Genomic DNA, 19,565 nt, shown 5'->3' on the forward strand with positions numbered 1-19,565 from the left:
ACGCTACGTCCAGATGAACAGAATCAACTTTTTGCTGAACCCTCAACATAAAGATTAAAGCTCTGGTGTCATCACTGCTTCCTTTCAAAATATAATTTGCTGGAATGCACATCAAAAACGAGACACGTGTATTAACAGTCACGCTACAAACAAAACATTTCTGGGGGCATCAGATTTGTTGCGTATACATAATGTTTTGTCATGTGTGATGCGTTAACATCAGCCATCAGCTGAAGCCGTATCTGTTTTCTAACATACACATAGAGCTGGCTCAAAGTCATGCAAATGATAAATGAATGAATCATACAACACAAATAGTTACATTGTTATTAGTAATACTTTAATGTCTTGCTGTTGTCCCCGAAACTGTGTGAATGTTAGTCCAGTGGTCTTATTGAATAATATTAATAATGATTATTGTTATTATTACTTTGCATCAACCAGAGACAACATTCACTGCTTTGGTTGCCGGTGTCCCTACGGCTCCTAATACACTAATAACTTATATAGACGTTTGGTGAATCCACTGGTACTTTTCCATGTGGACTTTAATTCGCCGTGCATGTGTTAGTGAACAATCCCCGGTTTCTGCCCCACCCAACAATCTGTATAGGTGCAGCAGTGTGAAAAGGGATCATGGGGACTGACCTAAGAGGGTTTATCTTGGAGTGATTTAAGTGGATTGTGGTCAGTTCAGATGGTCTAAGGTCAGAATCGAAGCACCAACCAAGCTCCTTGAGCCAATTGAGGTATTAGACATAAGATGCTCTTCATAGAAAACGCTATCATCCTCGCAGCTACAAATTCCAGGAAAACCACTTTTCTCTGCAATTAACTACAACCCCATCCAACCGTGTGCCATCGGGCTCACTGATATGCTTATAAAGTGAATATATTTTGTTTGTGGTTCTGTGTGTTAGATCATTAACATTTAAACTGGGGGCGATCGTGGCTCAAGAGTTGGCAGTTCGTCTTGTAATCGGAAGGTTGCCGGTTCGAGCCCCGGCTCAGTCTCGGTTGTTGTGTCCTTGGGCAAGACACTTCACCCGTTGCCTGCTGGTGGTGGTCAGAGGGCCCGGTGGCGCCAGTGTCCGGCAGCCTCGCCTCTGTCAGTGCGCCCCAGGGTGGCTGTGGCTACAATGTAGCTGCCATCACCAGTGAATGTGTGGATCACTGGATGTGTAAAGCACTTTGGGGTCCTTAGGGACTAGTAAAGCACTATACAAATACAGGCCATTTACCATCTCTGTAGAGTTTTGCTTCATATTTTCAGAAATATTCAACCACAGCATGGATACGAGCTTCTGTGTTATTCTGTCCATCAGGAGTGCCAGACTCTGAGAGCTGTGATGTTTGGGATAGACATCCATAGGTCTGGGTGTGTTTTAGACGTTTGGTGAATCCACTGGTACTTTTCCATGTGGACTTTAATTCGCCGTGCATGTGTTAGTGAACAATCCCCGGTTTCTGCCCCACCCAACAATCTGTATAGGTGCAGCAGTGTGAAAAGGGATCATGGGGACTGAGGAGGATTCTTTTCCTCCAGGGGAACTATTTCAGTACTTCAAGAAAACCCTGAAGTAGATCAGCAAGCACAAACCTAAGATCCATTTAAGTGGAGCTGTTATTAATTAGAGGTGGGAAACAGCAGACAACACACAAAACATGATACAATATTATTGTGATGTTGTTATTGTGACATTTTCCAATATGCTCCAATAACATTTATCGCCTTTTTTAGTTGCAAATTATGTCCTCGGTGTCCGTGCATATCTGTTTATCCAGTATGATAAAGATATCTCACTTCATTTATTTTATGTGGTACAAAGTTATATTGTCAAACACAACAACACTGTCACTAAAACCTGCCATGGGTGTTGTGATCAAAAGAAGTCAGCAATAATTTCAATCTCCCTGAGAGTGATTATTGACAGACTGAGTCAAACTGTGATTGTCTTGATGCATTTTCAATCATCCAGGTAAGTAAATCTGCAAAACTTGATTCTGTTCATCTGGACGTAACGTTTTCAGTGTGAGAAACGCGACGTCCAGATGAACACAATCAACTTTTGGAGGGTCAAACTGTGATTGTTTGCAGAAAGGTTGCCCTTTTTTGTAGATGCAAGCCAGTTGCCCTCCTGTGTTTGTTTGCATGACTGAACCATTAGCCCACTTTGAATTGAGAGGTAGCTTTGTCAAGCTGAGTGTGTCCAGTTTTTGGTTTTTCACTGAGTTTGCTCAGCTTAACAATTGTCTCAGGATGATGGCACGTGAGGCCTCTTGTTCATAGTATTTCCATAGTATTTTAATTAATATCAATATTTAAAGCTCCTTAATCAATACAATATCACCAGACAGAATATTGCAACACTGCCGTATCCTAAGGAGCTTGGAAAGGAAAGCGTCTGGACTTCTTTAAGTTTCTTGAAGATGTTTCATCCAAGAAGCTTCTTTGCTTCTAAGAGCGACTGATGGAGAGTCCCAGATTTAAGCCCCACAGGAGTTTGTCGTCCCCACCACGTTTTCTTTAGGTCAGAGCGAACAGTCAAGTACAGCATCTAAGAAGCTCAAGCTTAGCACAGTCTTTATGCGTCATGAAGTCAAGTTTGCTTCTGAACACTTGATTGCTCTCGAAGAAGTAAATGAGCTTTTGTCATATTTGTCTTCATGATGTTCTTACTCATCGTTTAATTATTTCTCTGCGCACATCTCCAATGAGGACTATTCTCACCTCATGCTTCAGAGATGGCAAAGCGCATCACTTCCTTTTCTAAAATCCACACAAACGTCACTGACTTTTCAGACAAGATTTGTTTCTTCTTCCTTCCTCATAGACACTGTTTGTGCATCACGAATGCTCAGAGGAGCACTTCTCCAGCTTGACAGTAAACTTTTGTCTTCCGTCCAAAAGATGCAAAGTTTTATCTGTTAGGTTTTCCTACACATACTTTCATTATAACATGCTGTAACACATTGATGGTTTGCTGATGTAAATCGTTATATCACTTAACATGAGAAATCGGGATAAGCCCGCGCTTATCCTGTGACAGGGGGCAGCTGTAATTCAATTATGAAAATAAGGTTAAGAGCAGCGTCTGTCTCTTGGGTAGAGTCTCACAGTAGAGGTGCTTGCGTGACAAGGATGTTGACAGAGTGAGTGATTAAAACAGGTCTTTTGTAGGGGTTAAAATTTGGCTAAAGGTGGATGATGGTGGATATTGTGTGGTTTCATGGAGCGGGCTCTTGGGCCCTTTTTAAAACAGATGCTCATTAAGCAGGAAGGGTCCAAAAAAAGGTGCATTTTTTTTACATTCGGGGGTGTTTTGGAAGAAGCAAAAGCCAGAGGCTGTGTCCTCTGTAACATTACCTACCTGCCTGTTCCTCCAAAGTGTAAGTAGTAGCTTAGACAGTGTGTTTAGGGCTACGATTGTTAGCATTTCCAGCTAACTAGCTGTAGAAACTGAGCAAAGCAAAGGAGCTCATCACTAACTGTTTAATCAGAATTTAGAGTAACATTAGCTTAAAGCTTTGTATTTAATTTAGTTTGCAATCGACTTCCAGAGCTCTGAAAGCGCGTCTTCCTTCTGAAAGTGTTTTTATTTTTAAAAAATTTGGAAAGAAATGAGCTGGAAACACCCGAGACTCCGACAGAGATTCCAGCAGTTCACTGAACGTAATTGAATCAATTTGCTGAGTACAGGAGTTACAGTAACGATTTCTTCCAGCAAACATTGCAGACAGCTGCCATCTTAAAATGATTGTGTGAAGCAAGGTTGGCTACATAGCTAGCCTGATAGATACACAGACACTCTTCAAAAAACATTAAAAAAGTAAATAAATATAATACAAATTAAGTCAACACTAAATTTTTTACTTCTATTTTTGGTGTGATTCTGATCGGATTTCAGTTTTTGATGTCATGTGAGTGTCAACATGTGTCAATAAAGATTTTCAAGTTCTTTCATTCAAGATCCAGGAAAAGTTTTTAAATGTTTTTGTGAGCAGTATTTATACACGTGTGTGTGTGTGTGTGTGTGCGTGTGCGTGCGTGTGTGTGTGTGTGTGTGTGTGTGCGTGTGCGTGTGTGTGTGTGTGTGAATGAATGTATCCATGTAAACACTGACTGCAAATAGCAATGGAGCTGATGTAACCATAGAAACACTCAGTAGTCTTGCAGATAGTGGAATTGTAACCAACGAGAGCCAATCACGAAAGGACGCTGTGTGTGTGTGTGTGTGTGTGTGTGTGTGTGTGCGTGTGCGTGCGCTAGTTTACTCTCAGAGGTAGACATCTTCACGGACACATGACTTTGCCTTCCTTGTGATACTTCCACATTTGTCCCACTTCCACTCCCTTTCTGGTCCCCTTCCCTCTTTTTACCTCCTGTACTCACCCTCCTCTCTCTGCCCCCACTCCCACCCCCCCACCCCCCTAACAAGCTGACACTGTTCATTTACAAGTTCGCTGTTTTTACTTCTAATAGGATCACGGGGACTTACACTGTCATCTGATAAAACTAAGCAGCTTGATAACTACACTGCCCCTTCTTAACCAATTTATGCTCAGTCAGGATAACAGAGAAACTACGTAAGGTCAAAAATGTATTAACGTCATCTCAGGATAAGTTAGCACCTTAGTCCATCATTGCTTTATAAGCTTGTAGGCAGTAAGATTCAGTCTTGACTAAGAGGAATAGTTCAGAGAAAATACATTTCCTTTTTGTGCGTCAGCACTTAATTTATGGGTTTAAATCTATATGATTATTTGTGTTGTTTAAAGGCGGCTCTAATATTCTGTTATTACACCGAAACTGAATCTCTGCCATGGACCCTACACTCTTTGGCCTTGTTTAGATAACATGAGTGAATTATGGGCTGAAAACATACCTTTTCATTTTGTTAATGCATTGGCTACAGCAGTACTACAGTAGTACTACAGCAGTACTACAGCAGTACTTCACACTGTGCACTGCAGTGGTGAGGTTACCCTGTCAGTGGTGTTGAAAACTTACAGCTGGCACTGTCAATCAAAGTCAGCTTTAAAATTACAGATTTTTTTATTCTACTCATTCTTCCTTGACAAAAACTAGATTACCCACAATGCATCTCCACCTCTTTGGTATCCTGCTAGTGGGAGAGTAAAAAATGTTGATCAGTTCACTTGTCTCTTACTTCTTGCTGTCTTCACCTCCACATTAACTTCCCTGATGTCCAGAGGTGCGAAATAATGAAGTGTAAATACACTGTAACTGTTAGGTAGAGTTTCCAGTACCCATGATTTACTTGAGTGTTTATTTTTACTCTTAGCTCCTTCATTTTAAGACATATATCTTTACTTTGTACTCCTTACATTTTCTTTCGCTGGTTACTTTAGTTTTAAATCATTTGAGGGGAGTTATTGAGTGTTTAACATCCTAAATAGGAGCTGTAGCTCAGGAGGTAGAGTAGGTCGTCTAATTATAATTGGAAGGTTTGATTCCCGGCTCCTCCAATCTGCATCCTCGGGCAAAATGCTGAACCCTACGTTTCCCTTGATGCATTTGAGTGAGTGTGTGAATGTGATTGTATGAGTGGGTGAATGAAAAGATGCTATAAAAGTACCAGTTCACATAAAAACACAGTGCATCCAACACCAGTGCTTATCATGCATGACAGATGGAGAAGAGTTGGAGATGTTAGGCAGCATCGTTTACAGTCTGTTTAGGTGTGAAGGCAAAGTCACTCGGTTAGCTTTAGACTTTGATACTTTGAGCACATTTGAACTTTTAATAAAGAATTTGTATCAGTGCTTCATCTTCTCCCAGAGCCTTTTTTCCAACACAAGTGTCTGTACTTCTACTTAAGTGAAGAATGCGCGTAGGTTGCCAACTCTGCTCAAGTGACACAAGATCACAAGGACAGGACTCGCTCGTTGCCGCCGTAGATGGCGGATGAGAAAGCTCCAAATTTAGCAGGGTGATCTGCAGGTGAAGCGTTTGCTGTCTCCACTGACATATAAATAGACGTTTTACTGCGGGGCATGTGCAGAAAAAATACAGTCCTTTGTAGCACAGAAATGTAACATAAAAACAAAAAGACTGTGACGAGGAATTTGAAATGATCACGGGACAGTTTCTTCTCAAAAAACAAAGGTCCGAGTTTTAGATTCAGTCGTGCGTTTATCTGTATCTGTCTTTATTTTGAGATATGTCTGAGGTCAGAGGAAATCTCTTTAGCGTCTTTAGAGTCGGTGCTAATTTCTGTGACGTTAAGCCAGGGTCAACTTTGAGGTCTGTGGCCTCCAAACTCTGTGCCCTACCTCTCAGCCTTTTGAGCTGCGGTCTCGTGAGAAACACCACTCAGTCAAATGAAATAACCCTGAGGTGATAATGTCCCTTTATGACTTCGCTTACCACACGTTTTTTTTCTGCTTCTATGAAATAGTTTGAATCTATGGTCTTAAATGGACGTGGCATTTTTAATCAGAGATTGTGTAGACGTTCTGTGTCACCACAGGTATTTTCTGTCACCTATTCCACTGTTTAAGCATATTTTAAATATATTTAGAGGGTTTTCCAAAGCCAAGGCAGTTCTTGTCTTTGTTACAGTTAGCTTTGAGCTGATGGATCGTGTTTGAAAGCCACACACAGCACAGCAGGAGAGTAAAAGGTTCAAGTTCCACAAAACAGTCTTATTTTGACTGATTTGATTAACTGTGGAGCCATTAAACCCAGAGGTGGGTCGAGTATCCAAAAATTGTACTCAAGTAAGAGTAGCATTACTTTAGAATATTATTACTCAAGTAAAAGTGAAAAGTAGTCGTCAAAAAAGTTACTCAAGTAAGAGTAAAAAAGTACTTGGCGAAAAGACTACTCAAGTAGCGAGTAACTGTTTGAAATGTCCGATTTATTTTTTAAATAAATGCTATCAGACAAACAAAAATAAATAAATATACAAATTTTACCATTAATTTAAACCACACTATAAAACATTAGCTCTCTTTTTAATCCATTTAAACAACTGACTGGCTTCCATTAATCTCTTTTAGTGGGTGGTTCATGCAAACTTGCTTTACATGAAAATAAAACAAAAACTGAAATGACAGAACAATAAAAGGAGAATTAAAGGTTTAAATATCGCAGGCTGCCGATAATAAAAGTTTATGTCTAATAACGGAATAAAAACAGTGCATATAAAGTAGAAAAATCAGAAATTAAGATGGTAAATAATTACATGCATCAAGCCCGATCTGTTTAAAATGATATATTTTGAGTACATCAGTGGTTACGTTGTTGCACTTTGCTTTTTAGTTTGTAGTTAATAAAACTAGTAGTAGCACAACTTCCCTGCAAATCAGATAGAGAACCAACACAGAACATACATGTGGTATTTTACATTTTTATTACACAAAATAAACCTCGTGGTAAATTGTTTTCTTTTTGTTGTTGTTCTATTGTGTGCATTACAATTTCACCTTTTCCTTTCTTGCGGTATTTTCACACAAAGGGGTCCCGGCAGTGATTAGTGAAAACTTTGAGCGATTCTTTTGTCTTTAAAACAATAAATTTATGAAAGAAAGTCTCGTCCGGGCTTCATTAGCCGGGCCTTCTCCGTCGGGGGTAAATGAAAATGACATTTAAAACAGTTACTTAAGCAGAAAACAGCCGCCAGTCACTCTTAAAGGGGAAGGATTGCAATTAACAGCCCTCTCCTAATCCCCTCGTTTCACCTCCTACGCCGCCTCAGCTTTGTCCACCTCTCTCTCTCCGGCTCACTCCTCTCCCACTCTCCTCTCTGAGCTGGAGTGGATAGCGTCTGAACTCAGCTACTAAATGCTCTTTACCATCGGAGTGCATCTATTTGGGGCTGTTTGTCACACAAAGAGAACATATTTAGAGAAATGCTAGGCAATCAACGCCAGCTGAGCGACTGCAGGCGGTGCACATAGCGGATCTGGGAAGAGTGAAGTTGGAGGGAGAGCCGCTGAGAGGAACAGGTGGAGCACTGGCATCAGTAACTTCAGTACTTCAGCATATTTACTTCCAAGAGGTAAGCACTGCCACGGTCTCATTCGGCTCTAATTATTTACTTCTTATGTAACAAACACAGAATCATTTGCTGGAAATCCAACAACTTCATGACTTATTTGTCAGGAAAAGTGCACGTTAGTCCAAAGATTCACCCAAAATGTGACTACGTTTGAAAATGTTAGCCTGAGTTTCCATAATATTAAGTCCAGCAGTAAAACGTTTTATAAGAAAGCCTCTTTGTGTGTGAAGTTGACCCATAGTCACAATCTTATTAGTGGTTTGTTGGAACACTCAGAGTCTACGGGGTCCTGACCCTCTGGGCCTCCGAAGAAGATAATCAGGTTTAGATGAATAACAGTCATCCTAGGTGACCTAGTGATCTGCGTCTGCGTAGCCTCACCCAAACATCTTCCCTCGACCCCAGGCCCAGGTGATTGCCAAGACGCTCGAATGCATTTATCGCTGGATACCATGAGCATGGTGGACGACAGCTGCCTCTCGCCCAGCAATTTCCACGAACTGGGTAAAGGTGGGGGCGTTGCAGTGGGAGGCCGCGTCCACAGCATCGATGTCATCCTGGGTTTCAGCAAAGAGCAGGACCCCTTGCTAAGTCCCGCCACGGCCCCCGGACCCCACAAAGTGAACATAGACAGCCTGGCGGAGACCGGGAAGCAGCTGGAGCCCTCGTCGCACCCGTCCTACAGCGGGCACCTTTCCTCTCTGAGAAGCAGCAGCGGCACAGAGCAGCAGCAGTACCACGGTGAGTCCGGCTGTTGCTCTCCATCCTGGCAAAGCTGATTTTTGTAAGAGTAGCACCACCTTTTAAGATGATTTTGTTAAATTTTGTGAGCTCTTTGAGCAGTATGGATCAGCTGCTGCAGAGTTTGTTACTGAGGGTGAATCATCAAAGCCTCAAAGCATAGAGATGGTCAGATATTGATTATACAGCAGCAGCACTGCTGGACTGAAGTGATCTTTGCTTTTTCTAACTTTAAGGATTTGAATGATGTAATGCAGAACATAGGTAGACTGAAGTTATTGATGCTGCTGGGAAAACATAATATGTTTTTAAACTACCAGATAGCTGAACAGGATATTATCTGACCACAAACACAGTTCGAGCCTTTTATAGTCCAAACCTTGCTCAGGAACCAGAATAAACCAGTCAAGCTTCGTGACGTGACTGTTTTGTCGGCAGTTGTGGTAAAAAGCAGGAAACAGATCAAATGACATAAATAACAAGTGAAGCAAACATTTTAAAACACAATTAGATAAAAACAGCCACTTAAAGGACATCACACAAACACCCAGAATAAACTCGCAGGCCTTTATTTTGACCTGAGATTTAGAATCTGGTGTAAGAATCTAATAAACCAAAATCTGATTTTCAACTCTCACGCACACAAAATATACAAAATGAGTAACAAAAGCAGCTTCACATCTGTGACATTCAGTTATAATTACAGCTCGTATTATTTCAACAGCCTATCATCAAAAGTCTGATCACTTTAAATGAGGTTATTCCACCTTTGCATGAAAACCTCTCACGCACCGATTCGAAATCAGTGCATTAAACACCGTTGCCATGTAAAGCTGCATTAACTCCACCGTGTGGACTGAGATTGAGAGATAAATCACAGGACAAGATGGTGTAGGGGGTTTATGTCCCCAAGACCAATCCCATCCCCTTGTGGAATTCCCCTAATCTTCTCTTCTGTGCAGATTAGATTGTACCGTAGTCCAATCGCTCTTTATTGTTATCGTTCGCTCCTAGAATCAAATTGAATCATGTTTAATCTGAAGCTATTTTCACACACAGGATCAGGCAGGTGGTTGGTGATTTTGTGGCAGGAACAAGAGAAAAAGTTGTTCCTGTGAACCGGAGATGAACAGAAACACTGCTTTTAAGTGACTCAGATGCAGTTTGGTTTCAGTGCATTAACATCCATCAACACCAATGACATCACTCCATCCTGTGTGAAGTCAGCCCAGTTCCTCCTGACCGAGCAGCTTCTCTGTGTTCGGTGTCAGTCGGGCCACCCCCCTCTCCTCTCCGTGCTGAGATGTTCTGCTGGCTGATAAACAGTAGGGAGGCTTCAGACCAGTGGCTGTGATGGGCTGACAGGCCAAGAGCTGGTCACTGAACCAGGCCTGACCTCTGCCTTTGTCGGAGCCTGGTCTTTGTCATAGCTGCTTAATGAGAGGTGGATAAATGAACCCCAAAACCCTGCTTTGCTTTTGCCTCGGCTCCCGTTTCTCCAGCAGAAAGACCACAGTCGACCCCCTCCTTCATCTCCATCACCGCATCCCATTAACAGAAACAAGCTAGCATTCAGATTCGTACACAGTCTGCTGAAGCTCTGAAATGTCACTCAACATAAAAGTGTATTCCTGAACATGTTATGACCTGTAGCTTCAGTCCCTTATTTCACAGTCAAACATGACTGTTTTTATTCTGCACAATATCGTTTATTATTTAGTATCTACTGTTATCTACTGCTAGCTAGTTTATTGTGATGGTGCTGTTTTTTTTTTTATTACGTTGCTCTTTGTTGTTTGCTTTCTCTTCTGTTTTTTTTTCTCCATACAGGTGATCCAGGTGTTTTGTTTGTTTGTTTGTTTGTTTGTTTTTCTTTCTTCCCCCCCTTCTCACCGTCTCTTCTCCCCTTTGGCTTTCTTTCTCTCCCTCTCTTTCTTTCATTCTTTCTCCCTGTCCTATCCCCCAGTCATGTCTGTCCCGTTTGTAGCAACCGAAAATAAAATAAATTCATAATTATAATAAAGGTCAATCAAATGGACCAATATGGCAAGGCCATGATGATCCACTTGGTAAAATAAATCCGCTTGGCATCTTTCTTGGCCTTAAGACAACAATTCTGATGGCTAAAGATCCAAACGGGACACAAAAAAAAAACAAAACCAAAACATGACTGTTTTGGTTTAGAGCTGCACTGATGAGCGATGAGGACTCGTACCAATATCAGCTTTTAGGAAGTCAAAAAATTGGGACTATAAATCAATTCTTCACAAACATACGCAGCCGATAGCTAGAGCTGTTTTACCCAAACGTGAAGACTGCCTCACCTGTGATGCACTCTCTGCTGCTAACACAGCCGAGACTATTGTAAACCACACGGTCTGAGCTGGTCGTGTGATGACGGCGTTTTTAAATGACCCCGAGATTTGAAATGACCTTTTCCTGCTCTTTAAAGTCTTGAACTGTCGTTATTAAATCAGAGAAGAAGAAGTCTCATTGAGATCGGGGTCTAGCCCTCACATCACTCAGCCTGAGAAACCTGAAAAATATCTGCAGTCAGAATACAGTTACATCTGATACAGTTCCATTTGTTACAGTTACATCTGTTACAGTTACATCTGATACAGTTCCATTTGTTACAGTTACATCTGATACAGTTACATTTGTTACAGTTACATTTGTTACAGTTACATCTGTTAAAGCAAAGAGCTGAATACTTCCTTAGAGGGCTGATAGACCAAAACCAGAGCGAAAATATGGCGAATGTCAGCCATCACCTTTACACTTTTAGATAAACACCTGTGCTGCTCTGTAGAGTAACTGCTGAATATAACTTTGAAAGCTCATAAAAAAACGAGATTTTTGCTCGTCTCACTATATGTTAGTTGGTGTAAGAGATACTGATGATACTGATGTTTCTATGGTTTACCTTAATAACAAAATTAGCCCTTAATTAAAATGAGCTTAACCCACTTTCTGTGATTTGCAACTTATCTAACATCCTGAATGAAATTAAGTCTTTGAGTCAGATCCAAGCTTGGCACTTATTAACTCTTAACTCGAGTAGATTATTTTATTCCCGGATCATCATCTCTGTACTTTGTTTAGCTAAATCAGTTTGCTGGCTGGTCTGGATGACCTTAAACACCTCCCTGTTTTCCCCTGTGGCCTCTCCCATGTTTCTGTATACTGTCGATGAATATGCACGTTGATTCGATTAGAAATAGAGCTGAGGAAGAAGAATTGAGAGAGGAATCGTTTGACGGGGAGGGTTATGAGGAGGGACAGTGCCAGTGAAAGCTTTGTAGTGTCTGTAAACACCAGCTTGTCAGTAACCTGTGATCCTAAAGACGGACAGAACTCGGGACGTTTCCGTGCTTTGGCTCTCCTGCACGGGGGAAATAGATTCTTTCAGATCTGCTGTGAGCTTAGCCAAAAATGGTAACAAACTAAGAGTGGCTGTTGAGCGTGGTGATAAAAACAGTGGTTTTCAAATTTCTTTTTAAAGACCTTTTAACTTTGAAGAAAAGTAAACACTGGAAAAAGCTTCCTAAATCCGATTAGGAATGTTGTGGAGCTTCATTGAGGTACAGGGAATTGCTTGCTTCACTGACCTACAGTGGCCTATTGTTGCAGGTGTCAAACTAATGTTTGCTCTACTGGAAAGTGGGAGACTGCATTCTCCATTTGTATTTCTCTCTAAACTGTAGTTCTCATTCACTTAGTCCAGTCAAAAAGCATGAGGAGGAAATAAAAACTCACAATATTTTTTCCTGGGCTCTTCCACAGACTCCGGCTTATTTGCAAACAAATGTGATCAGGAACTGAGCGAGCTGAGGAAGAGTATAGAGAGCGATGAAGGCAAGTCTCCGGACCCAAGCAAGGATGAGCAGCCCAAGAAGAAACACAGGCGCAACCGCACCACCTTCACCACCTACCAGCTGCACGAGCTGGAGCGTGCCTTTGAAAAGTCCCATTACCCAGACGTGTACAGCCGCGAGGAGCTCGCCATGAAGGTGAACCTCCCCGAAGTCCGAGTTCAGGTAACGTGAACTGCATTAGAGGCAACACCATTTCAGGGATTGCTAAGAAGCACTTCAAACGTTTCTGTCGTGCTTTTGGTTTGTTTTTTTAGAGATATTCTCATTATTCTGGAATAAAATCTCATATTCACACTACGTGAAAGGCTGTATTCATTCAAAAAAACTCCCCCAGTGTTGTCGAGTATATTCGAGTATATTTCCCTACCCAGAATGAAAAACTCTGCACTCCATTATATTTACACGTACCTTATTTTTCTGTCATTTTCTTCCAGGTCTGGTTTCAGAACCGCAGAGCTAAATGGCGCCGTCAGGAAAAAATGGACGCCAGCACCATGAAGCTCCACGATTCACCCATGCTCTCTTTCAACCGTCCGGCACCGGTTCACACCAGCATGGGTCCAATGACCAACTCCCTCCCCTTGGAACCCTGGCTGACCTCTCCCCTGTCCAGTGCTACACCTGTGCACAGTATCCCAGGCTTCATGGGTCCAGCTCAAGGCCTCCAGCCCAGCTACCCAAGCCACCATTTCCTCAACTCCACCCCCCACGCTCCTCACGGTCCTCATGGTCCTCATGGTCCTCATGGTTCTCATCCACACCCTCACACTCATCCCCATCCGTCCATGGGTCAGGGGATGCAGAGCATGGCTCCTCCTCCTTATCAGTGTCCAGCACCATACCCTGAAAAGTACCCTTTGGAGGATGTGGACCAGCGCAGCTCCAGTATTGCTGCGCTGAGGATGAAAGCCAAGGAACACATCCAGTCTATGGACAAGACCTGGCAACCCATGTGACTAACGAGCTCGGCGGTCGACGTGAGCAATGCTGGAAGTGACACGTCACGTGCTACGCCACAAAGTGAAAGAAGCGGATTCTGAACTGTGAAAGCTGAGGACGTAAGAATTTTTGTTTGGGGGGGAGACTTTATTTTCTTTTTTACTTCTTCCCCCTTAAAAAACAGCTGAAACCTTCAGCGGGTTAAAAGTTTCCGATATTTTTGCTCGTCCAATCTCTAGGTGTCTATTGTTGCCTTGGGTTCGTTAAAAACAAATGTCTTCTTGGTGGAACAAACGGTTTATGACACCTAGAAGTATTTACGAGTCACAAACAGGCTCTGAATGCACGTTTCATGCCTGAGCCTTTGCTGCAGCTCTTTGGGTGCACCAACAGTGAAGACACGCTATATCATTAAAAACTGCCAAAATGCGGGAATTCTTATTCATCACTTTTCATTTATCCAAATCATTTGAGTCGAGCAAAATATCATTCTCATGCTTTTCTTTTCTAATTTTTTTTACACCACATTTGTGTTTTTACTAATTAGTCCAGCTGTCGAATTTTCATGGGTCTGCAAATCAGGGTCTTAGAGGACTTTGTGAATGGACCTTTGGTCTCTGTTTAATGTGAAATCGAGGCGTGAAGACACACTACAGTGTCACTGCTCATCTCACTAATCTGTTTAGTTATAAAAGCCGTGTAGCTGGTTTTCGTTTTATGTCCACCTGTACTATGGTTTATGTTTCTACTTGCTACGCAGTTTAGATACGCGAGTCCATGTTTTAGATATCTTGGTGTGACTGGAAGAAGATGATCAGTCAGGAGAAGCTTCTTTAAGAGATCTTCATCTGGTGGGAAAAGGGTCACCTCAACTGGGACCGGGAATATACCAAAAATATTTCTGCACGGATACGTTTTTTCTGACTTGTGCTTTAAAGAAGGGAGGAAGCAGAAGAAAGGCAGAGGAAGCAGACAAAAAAAACGCAGGCTAGTCAGCGGAGTAGCCCTCTTTTTGCTTGAGTGACTGTTGGAGGAGAAAACCTGTTGGCAGCTCAGTGTTGGGTGGCTGCGTGTACGTGCAGGGCAGCAGAAAGAGCCCTGTGTGATGCGTCACCCCACATAGTTCGGTCTTTGTTCGACACAATTGATCCAAGTGCATCCTCTTTGTCCCGAACAGAAGGGGGAGAAACGGTCTCAGGCTGCACTAAATAGGCCCTTGTAACCATTTTGTTGTAGTTTTTTTTTTCTTTTTCAAACAAGAGGAAACATGGATTGTTACTGCTTTGGTCATTAGTGACACAATATTAGTCTTATGCCATCTGTTACAGGGTTAAGCCCCAATCATCTTAAAGTTGGAGCACAATATGCTTCATATGGACAGTAGAGGTAAATAAATAAGACTGTGACACTGAAATGTTTTGCATGTGCAGGTACCATCTCAAACAAATCTTTGGAGATTGAAATTTATATATTTTTTGACTTTTTAACAGAACAAGAGGGATAGAAAACTCTGTCATCTTAAAGTGCAATTTCAGAAACCCATTTTTTATGTTTCTTTATAAAATGTGTTTTTTCTTCTGTTAAAAATAAAAAAGGAGACTCATTTCTGCCCAGATTGTTACAAAGTCACACTCCACTTTTTTTTCCTTATTTTTGGATACTTTTGAAATTCACTCTTGTCCGACCTAAAGGGGATAAGTAATGTTACAGCCGCTGTTCATCATCTGTCTTCATGTAGTTTTACACAATGGTGACCTCACACAGCACAGGAAACCAGAATTATCTTATGTGTTAACAGGACATTTAGTTTGCAGCATAAATGTTTTGGGCCAAGAATAAGCCAAAGGTTAGATAACAGACAACATTGCACTAGTTTTAGTTATTTTTATTGTTGTCTGTGAAAATGTACAGAAGATTGTCTTACATGCCCTAGTTATGTCTGTCTTAGTGATATCGTTGTTTTATTTCTTTTGGATTTTGTCTGGATTGTTGATGTTCATATTCTGGAACAAATGGAGATCTACTGAAAATAAATATAGTTTGACAGAAATTGTATCTCTGCGTTCTCACTGCAGTGCTTTCATGTTGACCTATGCACTCATTCCCACAGTCACTGTAGGGTTTTTAACCTCCCTAAGACTACTAAAGCAATCCAAGATTACTACAGTATAATCGTTGTCATCTGACATACATGAGCAGAGACATTTTTTTTGCTGCAAACACTTGTGCACCTTGTCTCTCTCTCTGTCATGGTTTTCTTTCTTTTTACCCCTCTCAATCCTCTCTGCTTTTCCATGGGTTTGTGGCAGGATGCCAGCCTGTTAGGAAGATGAGACTCCAATCAATCAGGACTTCCCAGGGGGGCCTCTGACCACAGGGCTCGGCTCCCTAATTGCCCCCAGGCAGGCAGGCAGGCTGGCAGGCAGGCAGGCTGCAAGGTTCAGCCGCTGCAACACATGTTCACAGAGGGCCGGTGCCGCCGTGCTCGCTGGGCTCCTCAGCATGTGAGACACTGTCCTGGACAGATGGAGGGCTGAGCAGACCGTACTTCAAGGACCATATGGATAAGCCAGTGGATGAAACATGGACGTTTTTGCAGGATCTTTTTAAATTCTTAACATGAAAATAGATGTGTTCCAATTAGATCCAAGTTACAGAGCTCAGCAAGATATCCTGATTTTAAAAATAAGTTGCATACATTGTTTTCTGTGCAATACACAGATACAACATTTTAATATGCATATTTATATCACGATATTTCATCCCAGCATATTCTCCTTATAAGAAAAAAAATGTGGTGACACGATGTTTTGCACTTTACATAAAAGGGAAAATTTGTGCAGAACAAAGTTTGTATTGAAAAGTCAGTAAGTACTTTTAAGTAGTAATACAGGACCTCAAACTGTGGAAATGGCTTTTAGCTCTTTTGTGAATATAACAAGTGCACAGGTAAGACTTTCACTATTTACACACTTTTTACTTTACTGTTAGGGTCTCATATGTGAATAATTAAGCAAACAACACATCCTGAATGAAAAAGGGGGGAAAAAAAGTCAAGCTTTTGCCGAAAGGATGAAAGAGGCCGAGAATGTGAAGAAGCCAGATTAAGTTGGAGAAAAGTGTGGGTGTGAGAGACATGCAGAGAGAGGGAGAGTGGAGAGGGGGAGACAGGGGGTGGGGTGGGTGCTCATCAGAGTTAATGATGTAGAAAATCCCCCAATTAGAGCGTTTTCCTGTGTTGCAGGATGAGTTCAGAGTGGGGTCCTCTGACAGACCAGGGATTAGTACCCGGGCCGGGCGAGGCCGAGCCGGGCCTGAGCGGACACTAACTAACTGCTGGACTGCTGGCACTGCTCAGCTGGGGCCGGGTCGGGGCTACAGTCACAGCCGGGGGCTGGGGTAGGCATGCGTTGAGCCACAGTGAGTGGCACAAAGGAAAGCATGGGAAAAGGAGCAGCAGATCGGCAGGAAAAAGGTTCTGACAGAGGGTCGTTTTCCTGTCCCAATGCTACTAACATTTACTCAACCACTACTTCTGGTCTTATTTGATAAAAATATTAACTTTTTAAAAATATATCACAGTATTACATACAAGAATGTGCTCATCCAAAACATTATCCAATATAATCTGGACATGTGATTAATACCGAAAAATCAGTCTTGTCCACATATTGCTCGATGTCAGACAATAAATCACCAAATGTGGCGTTGCATTAAGAAGCAGGAACACAACCTTTAATTCTCCCTGATACCTGGAACAATAAATCCTTCTGGATCATTACACAACAAGGAAGCTGATTAAACATAAACAATGACATCTGTTGTCATAGTTACCTAAAAGCAAGAGATGTAAAATGCACACTCACACAAACCCATCAGGGACAACTGCACTTTACCCAAGGATGCTTTGGCATGCGGACTGGAGGAGTCAAGGATGCTCCACCAACCTGAGCCACACCCACCCCTAAACTTACAGCACCTGGCATTCCAAGGAGGTGGTAATGGGGGTGTGTGCCGCACTGAGACCCCAAAGAGGGGGCAGCTGTTAATATCAGCTACCAAAAAGATTTAAGGGATGTTTGAAGAAGTCTTGAGGCACAAGTGGTGCAAAAAAAGGTGGCATTTATTAATAATAAAATAAATAAATACAAAGCAAATGAAGTCTCTGCTTTGTGCTAACAAAGGCTTTACCATATGTATAACCTGCACCTCTACATACTGAAAGAGTAAAGCCTCCTACTGTCCTCTTCTGTGCCCCAGTTGACGTCTCGGGACCTAATCATGCAAACCTCTCTGCATTACCACTGATTACCAGCCAATTACCAGTAACCAGAGATGGGCAGTAACGCGTTACGCGTTACTGTAATCCGATTACTTTTTTCAAGTAACGAGTAAAGTAAGGGATTACTATTGCAAAAACGGTAATTAGATTACCGTTACTTTCCCGTAGGAACGCTGCGTTACTGCGTTACTAAAACCGTCATTTTTTTTTTGCGAGAATGTCTCATGACAGTGACGTAAGCAAGCGCGACGTTCGTGACAACAGCTGTGTGCAGATCAACAATGGATCATATATCGAGTGCGGAGAGAGTATGAGCGTGCAGCGTTTAAAGCGTGGAAGTACTGACCTTACTTTGAGTTTGATTCCATAAAAAGTGACAAAAACATTAGCGTCCGTTGTTCGTGGGAAGAAAACTTCTTTTTACAGCGAAAAAACCCCTAAACTTCCGAGCAAGCACCGAGTAGCTACCACGTGATGGGAAACTCACAGAGAAACTCCTTCAACTGACCGCTGCGGCACACCTGCACCAGGGTAAACATCCGCCTGCTTTACAGGTGAAAATAGAGCAACAGGACCGCTAGTCTTTGATTTTATTTTCTGCTGTGTTTTACTTGCATCTATTCGAAAGAGTGAGTGTAAACACACAAAAAAAAAAAAATATTTTATGTGCTGGAATGTGCAGAAAATAGGTTTAAATGTTAAACAAATTTCTTCCAGTCAGAGAATGTTGCATATAATTTAATTTTTGCTTGATGCATAAAGTTAAAAGATTAAAACTAATAAAACAAGTTTTAAAAAGAGACTTTTCCATTTGATTACATTTTGTATGATGGATTATGCAGAAAAAGTAGAATTGGGCTGAAAGATCTATCACTTTATCACCTGTTCAGGTTGTAAATCGTGTTTTTAAAAAGTAACTAAGTAATTAATTACTTTTGAAAATAAGTAATCAGTAAAGTAACGGGATTACTTTTGGGGGGGAGTAGTTACTGATTACTTTTTTCAAGTAACTTGACCAACACTGCCAGGAACACAGGTGACACATTAGGAAGTCAATTAAATGACTGAAGCCAATCTTTTGATCACGTCAGCTACCAAAATACACCAAAGGAAACTCTTTCTGATAATATGTCAGTCATGTCCAGACTCCCTGATTCTAAAAGAACCAGGAATCAGAAACATCATCCCAACGTGATCAGTAGTGTAACAATAAAAAATTCATAAAGTTCTTTCAGTTGTGTTTTCTTGTGCAGTACAGCGGTGAAAGTCAAAGAATTCAACTTGTAGACACATTTCCAAACAGAAAGACGAGGAACTTTGAGGCATGTCTAACGCCCCTCTTCTACACAGCAACTGTGTTCATTAGGAACAACTGAATCCCTAATGACTAATTGATTAATTGTGCAGTCTATTATTTTGCTCCTGCACCCGAGTAGATCTGAAAGCGCCATGGTTGGAGTTAACAGTCTTATTGGAAAGACGCGTTCCTTGCAAAGGATAATAAGGGAAAAAAGCGGAATTAATTGGGTTTGATTAAGGGAGCTTTTCAATGGGACACAGCTTTTTCGCATGACATAATTAGAGGTCAGCTAACGGGGGGAGGGAGGAAAAGGGGTGGGGGATTTAGTTGTTGGCGCCAGTGCTGTGTGGGTGTGTCTGAGGGGGACAAATAGATCGAGAGAGAGAGTGTGTGTGTGT

At 41.7% G+C, this 19,565-nt stretch overlaps 1 protein-coding gene across 1 annotated transcript; it reads left to right on the plus strand.

Moving 5' to 3' along the window:
* The first annotated feature begins 6,537 nt into the window (after positions 1-6,537).
* rx1 (retinal homeobox gene 1) lies at positions 6,538-15,600 on the plus strand. Its single transcript, XM_084922333.1, has 4 exons — positions 6,538-8,027; positions 8,433-8,768; positions 12,555-12,808; positions 13,081-15,600. Exons 2-4 carry the CDS (start codon positions 8,459-8,461, stop codon positions 13,600-13,602), a joined length of 1,086 nt encoding a protein of 361 aa, XP_084778459.1. The 5' UTR covers positions 6,538-8,027; positions 8,433-8,458; the 3' UTR covers positions 13,603-15,600.
* Positions 15,601-19,565: the final 3,965 nt, after the last annotated feature.

This window comes from Perissodus microlepis, chromosome 23 (assembly GCF_051167445.1).
Source record: "Perissodus microlepis isolate ML-2025 ecotype Zambia chromosome 23, ASM5116744v1, whole genome shotgun sequence".
In the NCBI taxonomy this organism is placed as follows: domain Eukaryota; kingdom Metazoa; phylum Chordata; class Actinopteri; order Cichliformes; family Cichlidae; genus Perissodus; species Perissodus microlepis.